Source organism: Taurulus bubalis (assembly GCF_910589615.1).
Source record: "Taurulus bubalis genome assembly, chromosome: 9".
Lineage (NCBI taxonomy): Eukaryota > Metazoa > Chordata > Actinopteri > Perciformes > Cottidae > Taurulus > Taurulus bubalis.
This window is the reverse complement of record NC_136597.1, coordinates 27,886,858-27,908,345: the sequence shown is the minus strand read 5'-3', so window position 1 is coordinate 27,908,345 and position 21,488 is coordinate 27,886,858. Positions and strand designations below refer to the sequence as shown.

General features: G+C 45.0%; 2 protein-coding genes across 2 annotated transcripts; both read right to left on the bottom strand.

Moving 5' to 3' along the window:
- Positions 1-1,799: 1,799 nt before the first annotated feature.
- slc7a10b (solute carrier family 7 member 10b) lies at positions 1,800-19,687 on the bottom strand (the record flags this gene model as incomplete). Its single annotated transcript, XM_079223582.1, has 11 exons — positions 1,800-3,100; positions 3,187-3,364; positions 4,892-5,041; positions 7,987-8,083; positions 8,163-8,266; positions 8,988-9,111; positions 9,959-10,112; positions 10,367-10,492; positions 13,520-13,671; positions 14,652-14,856; positions 19,537-19,687. The coding sequence occupies 11 exons, from the start codon at positions 19,685-19,687 to the stop codon at positions 2,976-2,978; spliced, it is 1,566 nt and encodes a 521-aa protein (XP_079079708.1). The 3' UTR covers positions 1,800-2,975.
- LOC306741699 (E3 ubiquitin-protein ligase TRIM39-like) lies at positions 5,085-6,697 on the bottom strand (the record flags this gene model as incomplete). The annotated part of the gene is made up of 2 exons (XM_079224014.1): positions 5,155-6,697; positions 5,085-5,119 (listed from the first exon to the last, which is right to left on the bottom strand). Exons 1-2 carry the CDS (start codon positions 6,686-6,688, stop codon positions 5,085-5,087), a joined length of 1,569 nt encoding a protein of 522 aa, XP_079080140.1. The 5' UTR covers positions 6,689-6,697.
- Positions 19,688-21,488: the final 1,801 nt, after the last annotated feature.

Sequence of the window (21,488 nt, the reverse complement as noted above, 5' to 3'; positions counted from 1 at the left end):
ATCAGATCTTATACTTTTGTTAACAACAGATTAATAAACTGGAGGCTGCGCTCGGTTTCGAGGGATTCGACGGTGATTTGTGCAAAAAGAGTCCACAGCGCCACCTGGTTTTACAAAAGGAGAGGAAAAGAAAACAAGACGGTGGAAGACCAACGTGCTTCTCCAGTAAACAAACGCAAGACACAGAATAAAAGAAAAGGCACTCGCAAAAAATATATTAAAAATCTAACAGAGTGAATCAGTTAATAAACAACGTTTGAATATACATTTTCTCCCAGTAAAGGCCTTTTCACACAAAGTCTTAAATGTCCATGAAAAAAACAACAAAACAACATTTCAAAAAGCAAACAGTCTGCCAGTGTTGGAAAGTACTTTTACACTAGTACAATGTTGAGGTACTTGAAGTATTTCTATTCTCTGATACTTTATACTCAACAAATAATCCAAATGGAATAAACAAAAGTGATGTTCCTTTAATGCATCAAGAAATATCATCCGATAACAGGATATATATATATTATTCTGAAATGGGCCAGTCTTCATAGGAATACTTTTTCCTTTTGTACTTGAAGTATACTTTGATGCTTGAACTGTTGTACTTTAAGTATACTTTGATGCTTAAACTGTTGTACTTTAAGTATACTTTGATGCTTAAACTGTTGTACTTTAAGTATACTTTGATGCTTAAACTGTTGTACTTGAAGTATACTTTGATGCTTAAACTGTTGTACTTTAAGTATACTTTGATGCTTAAACTGTTGTACTTTAAGTATACTTTGATGCTTAAACTGTTGTACTTTAAGTATACTTTGATGCTTAAACTGTTGTACTTGAAGTATACTTTGATGCTTAAACTGTTGTACTTTAAGTATACTTTGATGCTTTAACTGTTGTACTTTAAGTATACTTTGATGCTTAAACTGTTGTACTTTAAGTATACTTTGATGCTTAAACTGTTGTACTTTAAGTATACTTTGATGCTTAAACTGTTGTACTTTAAGTATACTTTGATGCTTAAACTGTTGCACTTTTACTTCTTACAATGAAGCAAATAATCTCTCTATCTGTCTGTGTGTCCTTCACGTATCTCGACAACCGCTCATCCGATCTGCTTCACACTTGGCGGGTGTCTTCCTGGAGACCCGAGGACATGTAGTGTCGGAATTGCCGCAATCTGGCCAGATGGTGGCGCTATTACGAAAAACCTTACGATTTGGCCTGTAACCTTTGAACCAAACGTCTCAGAAATGTAATTCCAGACGTCCAAACGAAGCCACGCCCAGTTGCATCTAGATTGATGTTTGAGTTGCGTTCAGTTTTTTAATACTCCTACTATACATGTTTGAGAAGTCATCACCAACTTGGTTCAGAACATCGCTGGACAAAGCCATGAAAAAAAGTTAGATTTTGGGGATTTTGGATGTTCCATGCAGTTTTTGTTCTGGCTGACCCTCAAAGTTAGCTCATTACAAAACATGATATCTCATGAACGCTTCGTGCTGTTGCTCCCACATTTGGTGGATGTATGTAGATATAATGTCTGAATGAACATGACAAATATTGTGCCTTTTGGCCCATAGGTGGAGGTGTAGCAGCATCCTCTATCCATAAAGGAAGGGTTCTCTGCCTGTATGTGTTTGTATGGATGACTCTCCTTTGCATATCTTGAAAATTGTTTGTCAAATCAACTTCACCCTTCTGGGAGCCGACCAATGGGCCGGTTACAAATGGGCACTGCACCAGGAAGTAAAGCTTTACATGCAGGACGTTTACTTGTAACAGAGTGTTTCTATACTGTAATATATAAATGTACTTACCAACACAACTAAAGTAAACATATCTGAGTACGTTTTTACACCACTGCTGTCAAACACTGTAGATAGATGAGTTTCTATCAGAAGACGTTAGAATTCAAACCCAAAGTTAGCAACAAGTCATTTGTTTACCAAGTTCATCCGCTTAGCTTAGCGTGTTAGCATCCTTATAAGGCTGGTGTGAATGTCTTTAGGAATTTGCTCATGAACCAAAGTGTCGGACACATTAACCCGTTGACCTGATGGTGGCGCTAGATGAAAACAATCTGAGGATTATAAAAGTTATTACAAGTCATGCTGAGGGGAACATGAACGATCAATTATCACAATCCATCCAATAGTTGTTGAGATATTTCACTCCAAACCACAAATGTAAATCTCTTGGCGGCGCGAGAGGAAAAATCTGAGGATCACCAAAGTCATTGGGATTCATCATCAGGGGAATATGAATGTCTGCACTTAAATCCATGGAAACCAATTCAATGTCTGCCAATGGGATTAAAATGAAGTTACAGAACCCAAAGTCCTGGTTTTCACTTTGGCTCTTCATCTGGACGGTACCATTGATCTCTACTGACACACAGACCTAAACTGCTGACTCAACCTCTTTTTCTAGTATGCAAGATTGGTAAAAATGCCAAAGAAATGTGTCTATCAGTGGGAACAACATGACACGACAAGCAGTCATGAAAGAAGAACAGAATTACACAAAGGCTGAAAGTTGTACTTTTCTTTTCACTCAACTGCAGATAGTTTCTGAAATAATAAAGTATCTTCATTTTTCCAGAATACAGCGACAGATTGGTTTGGGACTCGGTGTGAAAAGGCCTAAAGGCACGGTGCAACAGCAGCAACATTCAGAAGAAAGAGCCGCCAGTCGGTCAGAGTTCTGTCATGCGAAAGAACAAAAATGGGATCCAAAATGGGAATAAAAGTCATTTTCAACAGCGTGGCATTAGGTTGTTGTAACTTGACGATTTAGTAGAAAAGAGGAGAACATAAAAAGAAGAGGCGTTTCCACTCGAACGGCAGGGGAAACCAGAGTCTCAGAGGGGTCAAAGGTCAGACAGGACGATCCCAAACCAGGAAGAAGTGTCTGGACTTATACAGTGACGGAATAAAAACAAAAAGGATCTTCATATATTCAGAGAAAAAAAGTTTTTAAGAATTGGCAGACAAACGGCTCCTTCCTCCGTCAGTCCATTCTGAAGGATCGTCGATCTCGATGGGGTCGATCTGAGGAAAGACCACGAAACACAACCTCTGGCCCACGTACGTCATCCTCTCTGCAGGGAAACAAGCGCTATGTGTTACATTATAGATAATACATATATTTACTAGCTTCAATAGACGTCAACATCGTTTCACTCACCAATGAAGTGGTAGATGCACTTTGGTTTTTCTTTCCAATGGACGCCCAGGAAGTAGACGGGTACGCCGGTGAGCATGATGACGAGACCGACGCCACAAACCACCGGCTCCGAGTAAAGACTGAAGCCCAGCAGCAGCGCCCAGAACATCAGGTAGCAGACAGGAACCAGCAGGTTCACCTGCAGGACACATGAGGTGTGAAGTGTGCAATCATTCATGCATTATGGATTTTATTTACTTATATATAAAAAACAATCCCTCCTAGGGGGGCAGACTGAGCAATTGTTATATAAAACTGTAAATCATAGCTTGTTTTATGCTAAAAAAGCCCCAAACTGCTGTTTTTGGATGTATTGAACACCATAAGTAATATACAAGTGAAATATATGGTTTGGTACATGAGAAAATTAAAATGTCACAAATGTGCCCCAATGCAAATTTTGGAGACCTCACCTGAATGTTCTCTGTTCTAAACCCTCTCTAACTTTGTTCTGCTTCACTTTATCAAAGTCAACCTTTGCAGAGAGAATGTTCACATATTGAGCTATGATTTGGGTTAGAGAATGTTCACATATTGTGTTATGATTTGGGTTAGAGAATGTTCACATATTGAGTTATGATTTGGGTTAGAGAATGTTCACATATTGAGCTATGATTTGGGTTAGAGAATGTTCACATATTGAGCTATGATTTGGGTTAGAGAATGTTCACATATTGTCTATGATTTGGGTTAGAGAATGTTCACATATTGAGCTATGATTTGGGTTAGAGAATGTTCACATATTGTGTTATGATTTGGGTTAGAGAATGTTCAGATATTGTGTTATGATTTGGGTTAGAGAATGTTCACATATTGAGCTATGATTTGGGTTAGAGAATGTTCACATATTGTGTTATGATTTGGGTTAGAGAATGTTCACATATTGAGCTATGATTTGGGTTAGAGAATGTTCACATATTGAGTTATGATTTGGGTTAGAGAATGTTCACATATTGAGCTATGATTTGGGTTAGAGAATGTTCACATATTGAGCTATGATTTGGGTTAGAGAATGTTCACATATTGTGTTATGATTTGGGTTAGAGTTGGACCTTACAGCTGCATCATTTCAAAGAAATAATCGTCCTGAAAGTGATTTTTTTCTAGGCGGACCTGAAACCTTTTCATTTTTTTCTGTGTGTCATCTTCATTTACTCTTAACCAGTAACATATAGACTGATATTTACACTTCTGAACAACATCTCACATGTGTACCTTTTATTATAACACCAACATTATTCAAACAGCCCTAGTGGTTGCAGAGATACACCCTTTTTAGTTTGGGGATGACATTTAGAGGGAAATGCCTAAAAATAGGTGGGTTTTTAAAAGGAAGTCCTGCATTGAAAATGTTCATCAAGTAAAAGTATGTCAGTATAATCAGTCAAATATAGTTAAAGTATTCAAACAGAGACTGTTCTACTACTATATATTCAATCATCAGAGTGTTATTGGTTCAGCTGCAGCTGAAGTTAAACTAGTAATTAACGATTATTCATTGATTGTTTGTTTGGTTTGTAAAGATTGTGGAAGCTTTGGCTTCACTCTTCAGAACCGGAGGTTGCCGCCTGACACTCAAGTACCTCAAACTTGTGAGGAAGCACAGTACCTTTTGTCAATGCACAGGTCCTATCCCACCAGTGGTGTGAATATGAAGTGTTGGTACCTTGATGGGTCGGAACAGGTTGGGCTTCTTCCAGCGGTAGAACAGCAGGCCGGCGATGGTGACGCCGTACGACAGGTAGTTGATGAAGGAGACGTAGTTGATCAGGTTGTGTGTCTCTCCGATGCAGAGGATCACAATCGTGGCCGCGCACTGAAACACACAACAACACACAACAACGACAACGGGAAGAATATTAAAAAAGGGCCTCGACAGGTGTGAGAGTTCCACCTTCAAAGATAAAGAATACGTTGGAAATACAGCACTTCTTGACATATACGGATTGATGCTCATCATCATCGCCATCATCATCATCGAATTGTCGTCGGTGTCATCGTCGTTGTCATCGTCGTCGTCATCGCTGCTATCGCTGCTATCGCTGCTATCGCTGCTATCGCTGCTATCGCTGTCATCTTCTTTGCCATCTTCGTAGTCATTGTCGTCTTCATCGTCCTCATCGTCTTCATCGTCCTCATCGTCCTCATCGTCCTCATCGTCTTCATCGTCCTCATCCTCATCATGTGGTTCGACAGACAGCTTCTTTGGTACAACCCTCAGCGGGAGCCCCACGGTGTTAAAGTAGGGAAACATCCGCTCCGTGAAGGTGTGTGTGAAGGTGTGTATGTGCGTGTTGGTTTCAGGATTGGAGAACGACAGCGTTCCTCCGTTCCAGTCCAGATCCACTCTGATCCTCTGGATCTTCTTCGGCACCACGAGATCCGTTTCCGGATCCGATGGGGAGAATGTGTTGTATTTACCATAGAAGAATTCTATCTTCCACAACCCGGAGGGTATGCGTCCCTTCCTGTGGACGGACTCTGATAACAGGCCCACGGACCAGACGTCCCCGTCTCCCACCTGGACGTCCCAGCTGTGAGTCCCGGAGTCAAAGCCCTCGGAGCCCAGAACAGAGAAGTAGTAGTAGCCGTCGATCCTCTCTGGATTGTCAGGAAGCTGCTGTTTGTCTCCTGGTCTCACGCCGGTCAGGTCTTCGGATAGGAGGAGTCTGGAACCAGCAGTGTTTGGGTCCAGAACCACAGGAGTGTAGGAGACCAGGTCCTTCATCTTGCTCCAGATGTTGAAGGTCAGGTTGCCCAGGTGTTTGGCCTCGTCTATCAGAGCTCCTGAGAGCAGCGGTGGATCCTCCAGCAGGGGGCGCTGCTGGACTCGTTCCACTGCAGCCTTGTAGTTGTTGAGGAATGAGACGTCTTCAGCTCTCAGCTCGTCCTCTGTGGCTCTGACTGTGTCTGAAAGAGCTGCTATCTCTCTGCTCAGAGCCTCCATCTTCTCCTTCATCATCTGACTCTTCTGCTCCTCTTCCTCCCTCAGTGCAGCCATCCTGGCCTCCTCTTCCTCCTCTAGAAACTGGTGAAGCATCCTAAACTGAGTCTGAATCTGCCTCTCTGTGCGTCGGGCCTGGACCTTCATGTGTTCTGCTGTTTGATCAAACTTCCCTTTAACTCCCTTAAAGACCTCTAACTTCTCCTTTAAGGGCTCCAAAGCTTCCTGAAGCTTCTTCCTGAGTTGTGGAGCGGCTTCATCGTTGGGTCTGAATCTGGGCTCGCTGAGTTTCTCTGAGTCTCTCTGATCTCTCTCTGGCGGGTTCTTTATATCCGAGATAGGAGGTCGGTAGTAATGTAATAACCTCTGACAAAGTGGACACTCTCGTGTTTCCTTGTCTGTCCACCAGCTCTGCAGACAGACTCTACAGAAGCTGTGGCTACAGGGCCGGATGACGGGGTCTTTAGGGACGTCATGGCAGACCGGACAGCAGAGATCCTCCTCCAGTCTGGAAGCCATTGAGTCTCTGAGAGAAGCTGTAAACTCGGCCGCTCCCTGAACGTTACTTCACTTTGAGTCTTTGTTCTTGTGAGTCTTCTGTTCAGTTCGTGGATGCAGCAGCTGGTTGAAGTGGTGGTATCCCAGTACTCCCAGTATTCATTCCTGTCGAAGTGGAAGTGGTGGTTTTGGTGAATCTTCTGGTCCGTCTCTCAATGTGTGTCTGTGTGTGTGTCTGTGTGTCTCAGGGAGGCAGAGTAACCAGTTTCTTGCTGTTAGCCCTCAAGCGAGTCACGTGGAGTGCGTTCATCATTTTAGTTTTTCAGGTTGAGTTTCATTCCAACCAGAGTAGTACTATGTTGTATTTGTCTTCAGTATGAAATGCACATAAGAAATTATACAAAAATAAAAAGTGTTAAATAATGTCAGCATGCAGTATCTGTGCAGCAGGGCTCTGGATGTTGAGGTAGTCTCTGTTGTACAGGGTTTGATTCTCACATGTGAATCAGTAAAAAAACAGACGTCTGCATTTATTTAGGCTTTGAGTCTACTGAGCAAACAAACTGACTGCAGAGCAGCAGCTGAGAGGTACTTAGCGCGTGAAGTAGTAGTTCTCTTAGCTGTTAGCTGTTAGCCAAACACGTGGTCTGATACAATAAAAGGTGAGCCAACCAACAGCCGGCAATGTAAGCAACCAATGTAAGAGCAGAGCAGCGGCTAGGAGGTACTCAGCAGCGTGTGAATTAGTAGTTCTCTCAGCTGTTAGCTGTTAGCGGTTAGCGGTGAGCCAAACACGTGGTCTAGAGTGGGCAGAATAGCGTCTGGGGGTCGGTGATGCACTCAGCTGTGTTATCACAACGTGCCCCACCGGCCTGGTGAAGAGTGGCGAGGGAGGAGTCAGCAGGCAGTCAACGGCGATGCTAAACTGCTAATAGAAGGCGTTTTGAGAAAGTGTGAGTTAGTGCGACCACAAGCGGGCCTTGAACAGGCGGCGGCTACAGACCATGCTAACAGGTAGCGTAGCCGCACTCAGCAGCTGGCTGGACACATTTAAGTCTTCCTGGTTTACATTTTGTCATCATGCAAACGTCACTTTGAAATGTAGGCTCTTTGTTGGTCTCAGAATCAGAATAACAACGTCATTCATATCAAATGAGCTGTTTCTTTACCCTATAGCAGATCTATAATCCAAATTACCATTGATACATTTTTAAATATCCGGTTAAAAAGAGAGACAACATAAAAATAAATACTGTATATTGTCGCATGCGCCACCTGACAGAAGCACAAACATTGGTGTGACATCACGGTGTACGTACGCAGACCAGCAGGGCCGGGATGGGCGTGCAGTTCTTGTAGTGGATCATGGCCAGCAGGCTGGGCAGGTGACCCTCTCGGGCTCCAGAGAAGCACAACCTGCGGGCAGAAGCGTCGTCAGCAGCCGCACGTCAAGGCAGAGTGGGAGGTGACGGAGTGGGCGGAGCCGCGGTCTCACCTGGAGGAGGTGAACAGGTAGCCGTTGATCCCCCCGAAGGTGGACAGAGCCACGGAGATGGGCATGATGACGGAGAACATCCCCAGCAGCTTCTCTCCGAACGTCTGCAACGCAGAACCACAGACCGAGTCACGGCGGGACCGACGGCACGATTCTCTGCCGGAGAGTTTGAAGCTTCAAATAATAAATCGTCGTTTGAACTGCGTCTATTCGCTGTGTTTGAAGCAGGTGTCGGAGGAGGATCAGACATTATTATACTACTCATAGGATTGACTTTTGAGAAAGAGATAGGTGTTATAATTTCCAAAATGCACAACATGTTTTTTATCTAACGAAATGTTCGGCTTCAATCCAAATTTGTTGCCTTTTATCCGATATTCGTGGCCTTTGTACCAAATGATATTTATTATCTATTTAGTATCTCGTCCTCTGTTGTAAATGGAACGTAATCTTTATTCCATGTTGTACTTGAGTAGATGCTCTCATGCTGTGTTCACACTAAAAGCGGCACGAATTCGCCCGAGTTTAAATTTTCCGCGTTGCGTAAGCCAATCAGCATTGAGAAGCGTTGTTCCGACATATGTGGAGTTTACACAACAAGTATAAAGCAGAACTAGTGGTTATTTCCATGGTGGATGGCGGAAACGGTAACTGTTTTTATGGAGATAAGCCACAGAGATAAGCCACGCCCCCTTTCAGGCGCGAGCAACATTCAGAATGCTTTGGTGTGAACGCAGCATTATTGTCTCTGCAGCACTGGTGGCTTGCATGGTTCTCTGATCTAGAAAGTGATCATCATCATCATCTTCATCATCATTTACTCACTACAGCCACGGCGTTGGAGGACAGCAGCTCCTCGGGCGACATGGAGGAGAAGTAGGCGATGTTGGTGAGCGTGTACACAAAGGTCACCAGTGGAATGGAGATGTAGATGGCACGAGGCAGGTTCCTGACCGCGGTCACACGGCATGCACAGACGACACGGTCAGAACCAGCAGAGCAGCACATGCATAAAGGGTGGGTTTACACATATATATGTATACATATATATAGTAGTAACCAACAACAACCTCTCCAATAACTAGGCTCTTTGTTGTTTTTACTTTGATCAGTTTTAACCCTCCAGAAATAAATCTATTCTAGAAAAACATGCAATGAAAACATGAGCAGAAACTCTGGATCTCTTTTGACTTAATCTCATCAAATGTTCTGATTATGAAAACTGGGGAGAAAATGCACACGAGCCACCGGTTATGCACCGAGAATGATGGGCCAGAACAACACAAACATGACTCTACCAAGAAGTGAAGATGTAAAGACAGATATGAAGGGAATAGTTCATATCACATGTTTGTTTTAAAACAGGCCCAAAAATAATCCTGCACATTTATAAAACATTTATAAAATATCCATAAAACGACAACTTGTCATGCTTCACTTAGTTCTTTGTACAGATTATTAAACAAACACAATACGTGCACACCGGTAAGCATGAGAGACGCCGGTCGGTGGATTCAGTTTCCGGTGGGCAGAGCTAGGCTAGCTGTTTCCCTCTGTTTCCAGTCTTTATGCTAAGCTATGCTAACCAGCTGCTGGTGCCACCTCAATATTTAATGAACAGATTGGGAGTGGGGATCGATCTTTTTGTCAAACTATTCAAACTATTCATTTTAAGACTTGATTGAGACAAGCAGCCCCCGAAGGAAAAAAGGCCCAAAATGTCGCCAGCCATCAAACAAACAGAGTTGGAAGCTGGAAGATGTTGAGAGGAAGGTGAGGAAAGCGCAAATACTCACCGTCTGGGTTCAACCACTTCCTCCGTGACGTAGTTTAGGAAGTTCCAGCCACTGAAGGCGAAGGACGCCTGCAGGAAGGCCAGAGCGATCTGGCCCACCGTGGGCGTGCGCTCCATGGCGAAGGCCACCTGCGGAGTCAGAGCCTCGTAGTTCCCTGTGAGAGAAACCAGACGCCTGAGTTGGGGCGGCTCTCTTCAGGAGCGGCAGAAGCTCGGGGTCGGCGACTAATGCTGCTTTCACACCAAAAGCGTTGCGAATTTGATGCGGGAGTAGATTACATGCAAAGTCAATGCAAAGACGCTGAGTCTTAGTTTTACGGAGATAAGCCACGGAGATAAGCGCGAGTAACATTCGCAACTCGTTTGGTGTGAACGCAGCATTATTGTCGAGCTAGTATGAGGGTGTTACCGTTGCAGATCTGGACCAGGCCCACCACGATGATGAGGCCCAGAGCCATCAGCTTCCCCACCGTGAACACGTCCTGGATCCTGGTGGCCATGCGGACGCTGGAGCAGTTCACCCAGGTCAGCAGCACTGAGGGGGAAACACAGGAGGAAGGAGACAGGAGATGAGGAGGGAGAGAGGAGGAAGAGGAAGGAGAGAAGGAATCAATACAGCCCATGTTCTGACGAGGAACCAGGAGAAAGATCTGGTTTCTATTGTCGTCACACGGCTGGAATGAGCCAATACGTCTATAAGCCTGCCTACGTCCAGTCTGCCCGTTAGCTTACGTCCAGTCTGCCCGTTAGCTTACGTCCAGTCTGCCCGTTAGCTTACGTCCAGTCTGCCCGTTAGCTTACGTCCAGTCTGCCCGTTAGCTTACGTCCAGTCTGCCCGTTAACTTAACAGCTATGAGTACTAACCATAGATGGTGTGTAAGAAGTGGACTGATGTTTTGAAGCCTCGAGTTCGGCCATCTTGTTTTTTTTTGCAACCAGTGAACTGGAAGTGACCATATCGTAGAGACCACGTATACTTAAGTGGCGGGCCGTGCATTTTCGACCTGGGCCTTCTGTGCCGTCTGATATTGTTTACATAAACACACGCATGACGGGATGCGGCGTCATCAACGGACAATGCATGTTGTCCACATCAACAAGAACCAGTCACATTTAGTTAGAACAAAACATGACAAAACAATAAAACAAAACTGCGGCACTAAAACGCCGCACACTCAAGAGAACGAGCCAGAAGGAAATAATTCGCGATGGAAAACAGACTGACGGCAAGGGAACCTTGACATCATCACCCGGAGGTATTTCAGACTGGACAGCAGAAGACTTGCTCCTGTTGTTACTAACCGTGATGAGAAAAGTGACTTTTGAAACGTGCAGATTGTCGGTAGCGCTCCTTTAAATGATTCAGCGGCCGTCGGGGGGCGGCGCTGCTGTTCCTGCCGGCGGTGGGCGGCCGCAGCCAGTTGCCATGGGAGGCAGGAATGCGGGAAGCTGGGCGAGCGAGGGAGAGGGAGGGCATGATTGTTTCACCTCGTCCATCATTGTCACGGCTTTGGCCCGCTCTCCCTCACGGTGGCCTCGCTCCGCGGCACAAAGACGAGCTGTCAGCCACCGAACGGACCGCTTCCGTTGCGGAGAGCAAACAAAACCCCCTCCTCTCCTGAGGTTCAGCATCCAGCTCCAAAAGAAACAAACCAGTGAACGATGGAGTCAGAGGAGAGGAATCACACGCTGACGGTCCTCACGGGTGCTGAGTACCGACGTCCTCATGACCCAGGACACAATACATTTTTTATGGGAACATTTTAAATGTTTGAGGAGTGAAGAAGCTGCTCTCACTTCCCCAAACGCTGATGCTTTTGCTGCGGTTCAGGCTACTGTCGGGCATACCCTGCTTTATGGTCGGTTATAGACTTCTATACAACCAGAGGAGAGAATGCACATAGACTTCTATACAGAGAATGTAGCTTTAACACATGAAGCATATACTTCTATACAACCAGAGGAGTCGCCCCCTGGTGGTCAGGAGAGAGAATGCAGCTTTAACTCATGAAGCATAGACTTCTATACAACCAGAGGAGTCACCCCCTGGTGGTCAGGAGAGAGAATGCAGCTTTAACACATGAAGCATATACTTCTATACAACCAGAGGAGTCGCCCCCTGGTGGTCAGGAGAGAGAATGCAGCTTTAACTCATGAAGCATAGACTTCTATACAACCAGAGGAGTCACCCCCTGGTGGTCAGGAGAGAGAATGCAGCTTTAACACATGAAGCATATACTTCTATACAACCAGAGGAGTCGCCCCCTGGTGGTCAGGAGAGAGAATGCAGCTTTAACTCATGAAGCATAGACTTCTATACAACCAGAGGAGTCACCCCCTGGTGGTCAGGAGAGAGAATGCAGCTTTAACACATGAAGCGTTGGCTTCACTCTGCAGAAACAGAGGTTGCCGTCTGGTCCAATCACAGCGCAGCGACTCTAACTAGACTCAGCAGGTCTTTCAGGTTTTGGAAGCTTTCATTTTCCACACTGCAAAAGATAAACATGTCATCCTTTCGTCCTGCTCTGCTCCCACCGCGACTACTACAGCCATAAAAAACAAAAGGTTTTTAAAAAGCTTTCAGGCGGCTGTTACATGAGAAACGTTTCACACGTGACCACTTCCCCTCTGACTCACAGAGGAGCGGACCTGTAGTTTATTGATGAGTCAGATTATGATCAGCATTAGAGAGGAAAGCAGCATCAGACCATCATCCTTCATGAATGATGCAGGCGTGCTGAGAGCAAACCTCATCTCTCCATGAATCAGAAATAGAGATGCACTGGAGCTGTTATGAGTGATGGCGGATTCGGGTCAGAATAAATGTTTTGTCAAGGAACCGCAATGCTTCACTTTGCAAGTTTGGATCAAACGGACAGTTTTCCTCCTACATTTTATATATATATATATTTCCTGTAAATTTGCTGCTTAATCTCAGAAAATACCTCATTGAAATAGATTTACAACTTTAATGTCAATGATTTTTTTTTAATGAAAAATACATTTTAAATTTCATCTCAGAGATCTTTTTTTTTCTTTTTTTTCCCGTAAATTTGCTTTTTAAATCTTGAGAGTCTCTACATTTTTCCCCCATAAATGTACAAGTTATTTCTCAGAATATTACCTCCTGCCAATGATCTGTATTGTTTGTATTGTTTTACTTAATATTCCCTTAATAGTTGTAGTTATGTGCTCTCAACATGTGGATGTTGAACTTTTACTGAAGTGAAAGTAGAAATACTCTTTTTCAAGTTAAGGTACAATAATATTCTTATCATCAAAATAGTAATATATATATTATTTAATATACATTATTGATCCATTATTGTGTTTATCACATTAATGTTGATCTGTTTTTAATTACTTTATGCATTGCTGGGTAGTTGAACCTTTAATAACACATCATCATGTATTACATTTAGTAACTAAATATGCATATAAGTAACTAAAAGTATCAAATTAATGGAGTAAAAAATACTCAAGTAAAGTACCAAAGAGCGCTTCAGTCTTGAGTAAAAGCAGACGATGCTCAACATATATTGATATGAATGAAAACACGTACGCAGACAGGTGGCGGACAGCATCCGCGTGGCCATGTACGGAGGGACGCAGTCCGGGAAGACGGGCTGCAGGACGTAGCTGGAGAACGTGAGCGCGATGACGGCCAGCGTGGTCGGGTACATGATGAGGACGGCGCTCCACAGCAGGAGGAAGCTGAGGAAGAGGAAGAGGAAGAGAGGAAGAGGGGTGCGTCATGAATGTGCTTTTACTACGACTGTTAGAGGTCATGCTGTGGGACTGGTGCCCTGTTTTAATGTCATTTAATTAAATAAGAAATAATAAGAAAAAAATAAAAATAATAATAATACATACAATATATATTTATATATATATATATATATATATATATATATATATATATATATATATATTAAATTCAATAAAAAAAAGTTAAATTCATAAAATAATAAAATCAAATCATATATAATAAAAAATTAATAAATCCACCTTCACCCCTTTTCTAAATTGCTTTGTCCGCAGGTGATGTAAACTTGTTGCTCCTGGTTGCCACACATGCTGGAAGAGCCCACACTGTCACTAACTGCACTCACTGAAGAAATATTCTTAAATGTTTGAACCAAAAAGTTATTTTACATAGTTTACATGTGTGTTTGAAGGGTATTTATGAGGATGAAAACAGGTTAAAAAAGATAAAGAGAGAAGTCAAAGTGAAGCACAGCATCATTAAAGCTTGTGTACCTTCAGGAGCTAATGCAACATACAAGTGCTAACGCTAGCTCATGATGTGCTAATGCTCTGCTAATATTATCACAGGTTTGTAGGTGGACTCAAAGTGACCTTTGACCACAAATTGTAGTCGGTTCAGTCGGATTGAAGAAATTCAATTTTTTTTAAATCCTTAAGAGACATTTGTGAGAACATTGTCATAATTAGTATTGGAATTCTCGAGTTATGGCCAAAAGGTCACGGCGACCTTTCACCACCAAATTCTGATCACTTCGGACGGACGAAAGAGGGTTTGGTCCTCTGCAGGAGTCCCAAACCGACCCACACAGCTTGCTCGCTAACCGGGTTAACGACCGCCACGCATCGAGCCGAGTGACGTCCCATTGGTTCTGCCTTCTGACCGCCGACATAGGCTCCGCCCCTCTCGACAGACGGTCTCCACTCACCCCATCAGACCGCCGAATATCTCGGTGACGTAGGAGTAGTCGCCCCCAGACTTGGGGATGGTGACGCCCAGCTCGGCGTAGCAGAGGGAGCCCAGGGCCGCGATGCAGCCGCCCAGCACCCAGACCACCAGCGCCAGGCCCACCGAGCCCGAGTGCTCCAGGACCCCCTTCGGAGAGATGAAGATCCCGGAGCCGATGATGTTCCCTGAGGAGAGGAAGGAGGTACGAAGAGGTGAAATATTTCTGTTAGTCGAATAAAAACAGTGCTTAAATCACACGTTAATACCAGGTGGACTTGGGGTCTTCATATCCTTCCTTTAATGTGTCTTTTCACCTTTTGTATTTTTCACAGGTGTGGACTCAAGTCACATGACTCGGATTCAAATCAGATGCAAGTCACAAATCTGATGACTTTAGATTGAACAAAATAAAAATAAAAACATTGATGAACAACGTTTTCCTCAGTATGACATCTTACAAGAAGTTACTACTCATTTTCCGTGCGACAAAAGTCCAGAAACGCGTGTTGATTTCCGCTCGTTACATAAATAGTCTTTTCAAAATAAACCTCCGTCTTCACAGGAAAATTACCAAAAAAAGATGGCGGATTGGGTTAAATTCACCACGGAAGTGGCGTAACTACTATCAACATTGACGAGGCAACAAGCGGTTGCCAGTTTGTTGCACAACAATTGATATTTTATTGCCGATGGAGTGAGACTCAGAAATGTCAATTGATGAATCTTTTGTGTGAAAGGAATGAAACACACAACACAAAGTCTCCTTAATTTAAAGCTAATGTCGGCCGATAGCAAAATGATGGTAATCTTAGAATAACGCAAGCTAGTTTTAGGATTGTTTTTATTCTTCCACCCACTAGCTAACTGGACGCAACCGTCACCAATGCTAACGTAGCTCCTCAGGATTAGATTTTTCTTCTCATTTTGACAATCTAACCGTTGACGACACAAGTTAAAGTTGTAAGGATTTGGGCTCTTGGTAGTTGTTGTTGATTTTGTTGAAATATGTGGAATTTTTATTCGATCAATCTGTTAAAAACATCCACAAAATTACCTTAATTACATTTAGAACAATTGAATTAATATATGAATCTTATATAGTGAGTTGAATTAGCATGTTATAGCATTGTTATATTCTGTAGATAGTCTGCATTTCATTATTCTGATGTCTATTAGAGTTCAGGTTGGGCGAGGTCAGTTTAACAGATTGATTCGATTGTTGTTGAGACAAAAACTACATCTCTACGTCACTTCTCCTCAGTCCAAATATGGGCACTTCCTGTTCACTGGTTTCAAAATGAACAAGATGGTGACGACCAAACTCAGCTTCATAGCATCAGTCCACAACTCATCAGCGGGTGACGTCCCGACTACGTCTTATGTACAGTCTGTGGACTCGAAACCAAACTTGTTGGACTCGTTGGTTTTGACAAAGACTTTGCCTCCGATCTGCATATTCTTAAATTTCTGAAATAAATAAAGAACAAACACACAAGTCCAGCCCAAGGACGTTCAATGCAAACACTTTCCCACATGTTGGAAAGACTTTAGCACGAGCACTTTAGCACAAACACTTTAGCACAAACACTTTAGCACAAACACTTTTGTACCAGCACTTTAGCACAAGCACTTTAGCACCAGCACTTTAGCACCAGCACTTTAGCACAAGCACTTTAGCACCAGCACTTTAGCACAAGCACTTTAGCATGAGCACTTTAGCACCAGCACTTTAGCACCAGCACTTTAGCACCAGCCCGGCCACGCGGCACACGTGACTCGTCCGGAGCGTTCTCATGGTGTGCATCACCCGGAGAGTTGCCAACATTTCTGATTGCAGCAACTTAAAACCACCAGCGACCCGATGAGAGACCTCGGGCTGTTCCCCTCTGAGTTTATACAGCAGGCATTTAAACACAAAGAGCTCTCTAAGGGAGTGAGTTAGAGGAGGAGGTAAAGGCCATCACTCAGCCCGGGACAATCCCTCCTGCCGGAGCCTCAGTATGCAGCGTGGAGGACCAGCAGGCCGACGCATTCAGGCGACAGCGCTACCAGTCGCGCGGCAGGAAGCAGCCAAGTGGCACAGACGGCCGTTACATAACCAGACATAAATTATCCTCTCGGGGGCTGTGGAGGTGGGAAGTGACCCGCTCACCTTCTGCATCCTGCAGCTTCCTCAAAGTGACCCGCCGGGTGAAACAAACAGGTGGTGGTGTTGGTTGTGCAGATGACGGTCTGGAGAAAGACCTTTTCAAGTGGCAATCAAACGTCTGCTCGGTATCTGTCGCTGCAGCCGGGAACGCAATACGACGGCCCACTTGGGAAAGCAGTATGTTTATATACATTTATATACATTCCCGTGAAAACACGGCTTTTCTCCATTCTATGCACACAAAAACATAACCATGCACACACTTCTGGGAAAAGAAAAAGTGGACTGTTAACGTGGAATTTCAGACAGGCAAAACTCGAAGCACAATTCCTTCGTTTCCACTCAAAAAAAACTTGTAAATCTTGAGGATTGCCACTTTAATCTGGAGGCAGGAAGTGACTCTCGTGCTGACTCTGGAGCAGCCGGCAGGTTCACTCGCTTTCTCTGAATGGAAAGGTGCATCTGCATTCTGCACTCAGGACCTTTTCTCTCGTCTTTCTGCACACAAAATAATGTCCGCCTCAAAGCGAGGAATGTATAGCCGGGAGTGGAGATGTGGTCCGGCTCAGGAGGGTCAACCCTCAAGAGGGGTCGCCCTGAGGAGGGTCAGCCTCAGGAGGGTCAGCTCAGGAGGGTCAGTCTGAGGAGGGTCAACCCTCATGAGGGGTCACCCCCAGGAGGGTCAGGCTCAGGAGGGTCAACCCTCAAGAGGGGTCGCCCTGAGGAGGGTCAGCCTCAGGAGGGTCAGCTCAGGAGGGTCAACCCTCATGAGGGGTCACCCCCAGGAGGGTCAGGCTCAGGAGGGTCAACCCTCAAGAGGGGTCACCCTCTGGAGGGTCAGGCTCAGGAGGATCAACCCTCAAGAGGGTCAGGCTCAGGAGGGTCAGGCTCAGGAGGGTCAACCCTCAAGAGGGTCAGGCTCAGGAGGGTCAACCCTCAAGAGGGGTCACCCCCAGGAGGGTCAGCCTCAGGAGGGTCAGTCTCAGGAGGGATCCAGTTTTTCTCGATACATTCGGTTTCTTCAACTAAGAGTCATCTGATCAGGCTCAACGCGGTCCGATTGGGATCAAGTCCCAGGTGATCTGGGCTTTTCAACCCCAGTGAGCCTCACTGTTCAACACTTTTATTTTGACTCAATCCTTCAAATTCTCACTTGACCAGCTGTTTTAGGAGTGAAACTTTATTTTTATGTATTTCTACTATAGTACTGTGGTTTTAGTTTAGGCCAAATGCTTTGTATGTCATAGTATGATCATAGTCACAAATTAACCGCTTCTGATTCTGTTGTTTTTTAAGATGGACGTCTTCAGTGGGAACCAATGAGCCACAGACAGGAAGTCAGACAGCTAAGAGAGATGGACCTCATGACTGAAGCGTTGGACATTTACGCAATAGACTCTTATCAGAATGAATAATCAAACTAAACTGTTTCCATACATCTCTTCAGGTCAGAAAAGTTACATTTACTGTCTACAAACAGCTGAGAAGACGACGCGACAGAAGCGACTTCTCAGCTTTTTCTGAACAAATCCATCAGATCCACACGTCCGCAGTCCTCGTCACATTTGTGATGTTTAGTCAGGAGAGAAACTATTCAAAAAGAAAAATATTCAAAATACAAGTTACTACAATCATGTGGTGTTGGTTCTGGTGCCCCCTGTGGACTAAAGTGGTAGTGTTGGTTCTAGTGCCCCCTGTGGACTAAAGAGGTAGTGTTGGTTCTGGTGTCCCCTGTGGACTAAAGAGGTAGTATTGGTTCTGGTGTCCCCTGTGGACTAAAGAGGTAGTATTGGTTCTGGTGTCCCCTGTGGACTAAAGAGGTAGTATTGGTTCTGGTGTCTTCGTGGACTAAAGAGGTAGTGTTGGTTCTGGTGCCCCCTGTGGACTAAAGAGGTAGTGTTGGTTCTAGCGCCCCCTGTGGACTAAAGAGGTAGTGTTGGTTCTGGCGCCCCCTGTGGACTAAAGAGGTAGTGTTGGTTCTGGCGCCCCCTGTGGACTAAAGAGGTAGTGTTGGTTCTGGCGCCCCCTGTGGACTAAAGAGGTAGAAAACCTCTCATTTTGACAGTCTGCCTCTCAGTCCTGGTTCTGGTTCTGGTTCTCCTGTGCTAAAGTTTTGGGGGAACCAGATCCTCCATCACCTCCTGAGAGGTGAACTTAATCAATAAGCCACGACCAGTTACTCCTGAGAGCAGAGTGATGCAGCCGGCCCTCCATCCTCCACCCCAACCTGGATTTATAGGCGTGTGTGTGTGTGTGTGTGTGTGTGTGTGTGTGTGTGTGTGTGTGTGTGTGTGTGTTAGCTCCCTGCTGGCCTTTCTGCTCCAGCAGACAATGTTCTTCTGCTTGACCACCAGACTGCTTCTGGACTTCACATTATTTGAGCCACGTAAGCTTACACCTCAGTGTGGATGTGAACATGCAGACAAACATGGAGTCCCTGGAGACCCCTCATGAAGAGACCCCCCCTGGAGCCCCCTCATGAAGAGACCCCCCCTGGAGACCCCTCATGAAGAGACCCCCCCCCCCCCATGTTGTGCTGGGAGGAGTGGAGCTTTATTCTAACTTTGATCTTAAAGCATCGGCTCCTGCAGGGAGACACTTTGTATTTCGCAGCTCTCTCGTGTGTTTGTGTGTTGTGTGTGTGTGTTGTGTGTGTGTGTGTGTGTGTGTGTGTGTGTGTGTGTGTGTGTGTGTGTGTGTGTGTTTCCTGCCTCACCTATGATGATGGTGCACGCGCTCAGCAGCCCGATCTCCTTCTTCAGCGTCACCCTGTCGGGGATCTCCTCCTCCTTCCTCTTCCTCTTCTCCTCCTGCTTCTTCTTCCTCCTCCCGTCCGTCTCGGGGCCGCTGCCGTTCTGTCCCTCCATGGTCCCTCCGGGTCCGGGTCCGGTCCGTCCAGTCCGCTTGAGTCCTCCCAGTCCCAGTGCTCCCAGTGCTCCCAGTCCCAGTGCTCCCAGTGCTCCTGTCCTCTCCTCGCTCCGCATTCATGCAGACTGAATGGGCTGCGCTTGCGCAACAAGCTGCCGCTGTCCAGGGTAGAATGTTAAATACCCTGGACCCGCCGCGGTGCGTTCAGGGACACCGGGAGGAACCGGGCCGCTGCTCTTAACTCCTGCAGCACTTTAAGGAAATAAGGAATACTTGAAATGAAGTCGGACTCTTCAAATGCAGCATCAAGACGTCCTGTAACTAAAATACAAACTATAACTATTAATGATGTTTGTATTTGTAACGGAGGCTCGACGGAAAGTTTCAGTTTTCAACTCCAAATGAAATAAATTATGATAATATGAAGCAACATTTCAATTCTCTCACAACTTGCACAGCCAGTTGAGCTCAATTGAACACGTTTTGTTTACTTTATGTACTTTATGAGTGTAATCAAATAATATTGTGCTCTTCATGTTGGAATACATTTATTTATTTAGGGAAAGTGCACATTAATCAACATTTCAGTTTCCACCTCAGAGTAAATGTGCCAGCAAACACAGAGTACAACACAGTACACAGTACAGTACAATACAGTACAGTAAAATGTACCATGAAGATGATTCAGGTTTAGGGAACAATAAACAGAACAGTTGTCCTCTGACACAAAGATTTAGTTTCCTCTGCGCCAAAGTACATATTTGAAGTACTCCAGCGTTCTCCTTCACTACTTCTAAGAGGGACATGTTGGGCTTTTTATCTCCACCAGCTTTATTTGACCACTTGAATACATTACAATCACCTAATTATCCTTTGTATTGAGCACACATAAGACTGCATGACAATCTACATCATTAAAAAACACAGAGGTGAGGCCAAAACAACACACTAGAACCAACACTACCTCTTTAGTCCACAGGGGGCGCCAGAACAAACACTACCTCTTTAGTCCACTGGGGGCGGCAGAACCAACACTACCTCTTTAGTCCACAGGGAACACCAGAACCAACACTACCTCTTTAGTCGACAGGGGGCGCCAGAACCAACACTACCTCTTTAGTCCACAGGGGGCACCAGAACTAACACTACCTCTTTAGTCCACTGGGGGCGCCAGAACCAACACTACCTCTTTAGTCCACAGGGAACACCAGAACCAACACTACCTCTTTAGTCCACAGGGAGCACCAGAACCAACACTACCACTTTAGTCAGCAGGGGGCACCAGAACTAACACTACCTCTTTAGTCCACAGGGGGCACCAGAACCAACACCAAATTACGTTTTCTAAAGAGACTGTGGTGACTGGGGGCGTGGTTAGGCTCAGCTGCAGAGGGGGAGGGGAGGAGCGGCTCAGGGAACAGGTGCCGGGGGTGAGGCCTAATTGGTCTCAGCTGGAGTGGATTGCGTGTTTTGTGTGTCTTCCCTATATAAGCCATAGGATGGACGAAGGAGTGACGGAGAGGAGCTAGAGACGCAGTCTGACAGAGCGGCGTAGCTGGACAGTGCAGTTCCAAATAAAGACGTTGCAAAACGATATTAAGGTCGGCTTGTGTCAGTTGTGCTGGGAGGAAACTCGGGGAAGTAACTGAACACGTTACACTGGCTTCCAACATGGGAGCCAGTGTACCGTGTTCAGTTACTTAAAAAAAACGGTGCGGTTACGACCCGACAGGTTACCTGAATACAAAAGAAAAGTGGTTCAGAGGGAATTAGCTGCAATGCTGGAGATGGGGGTAATAG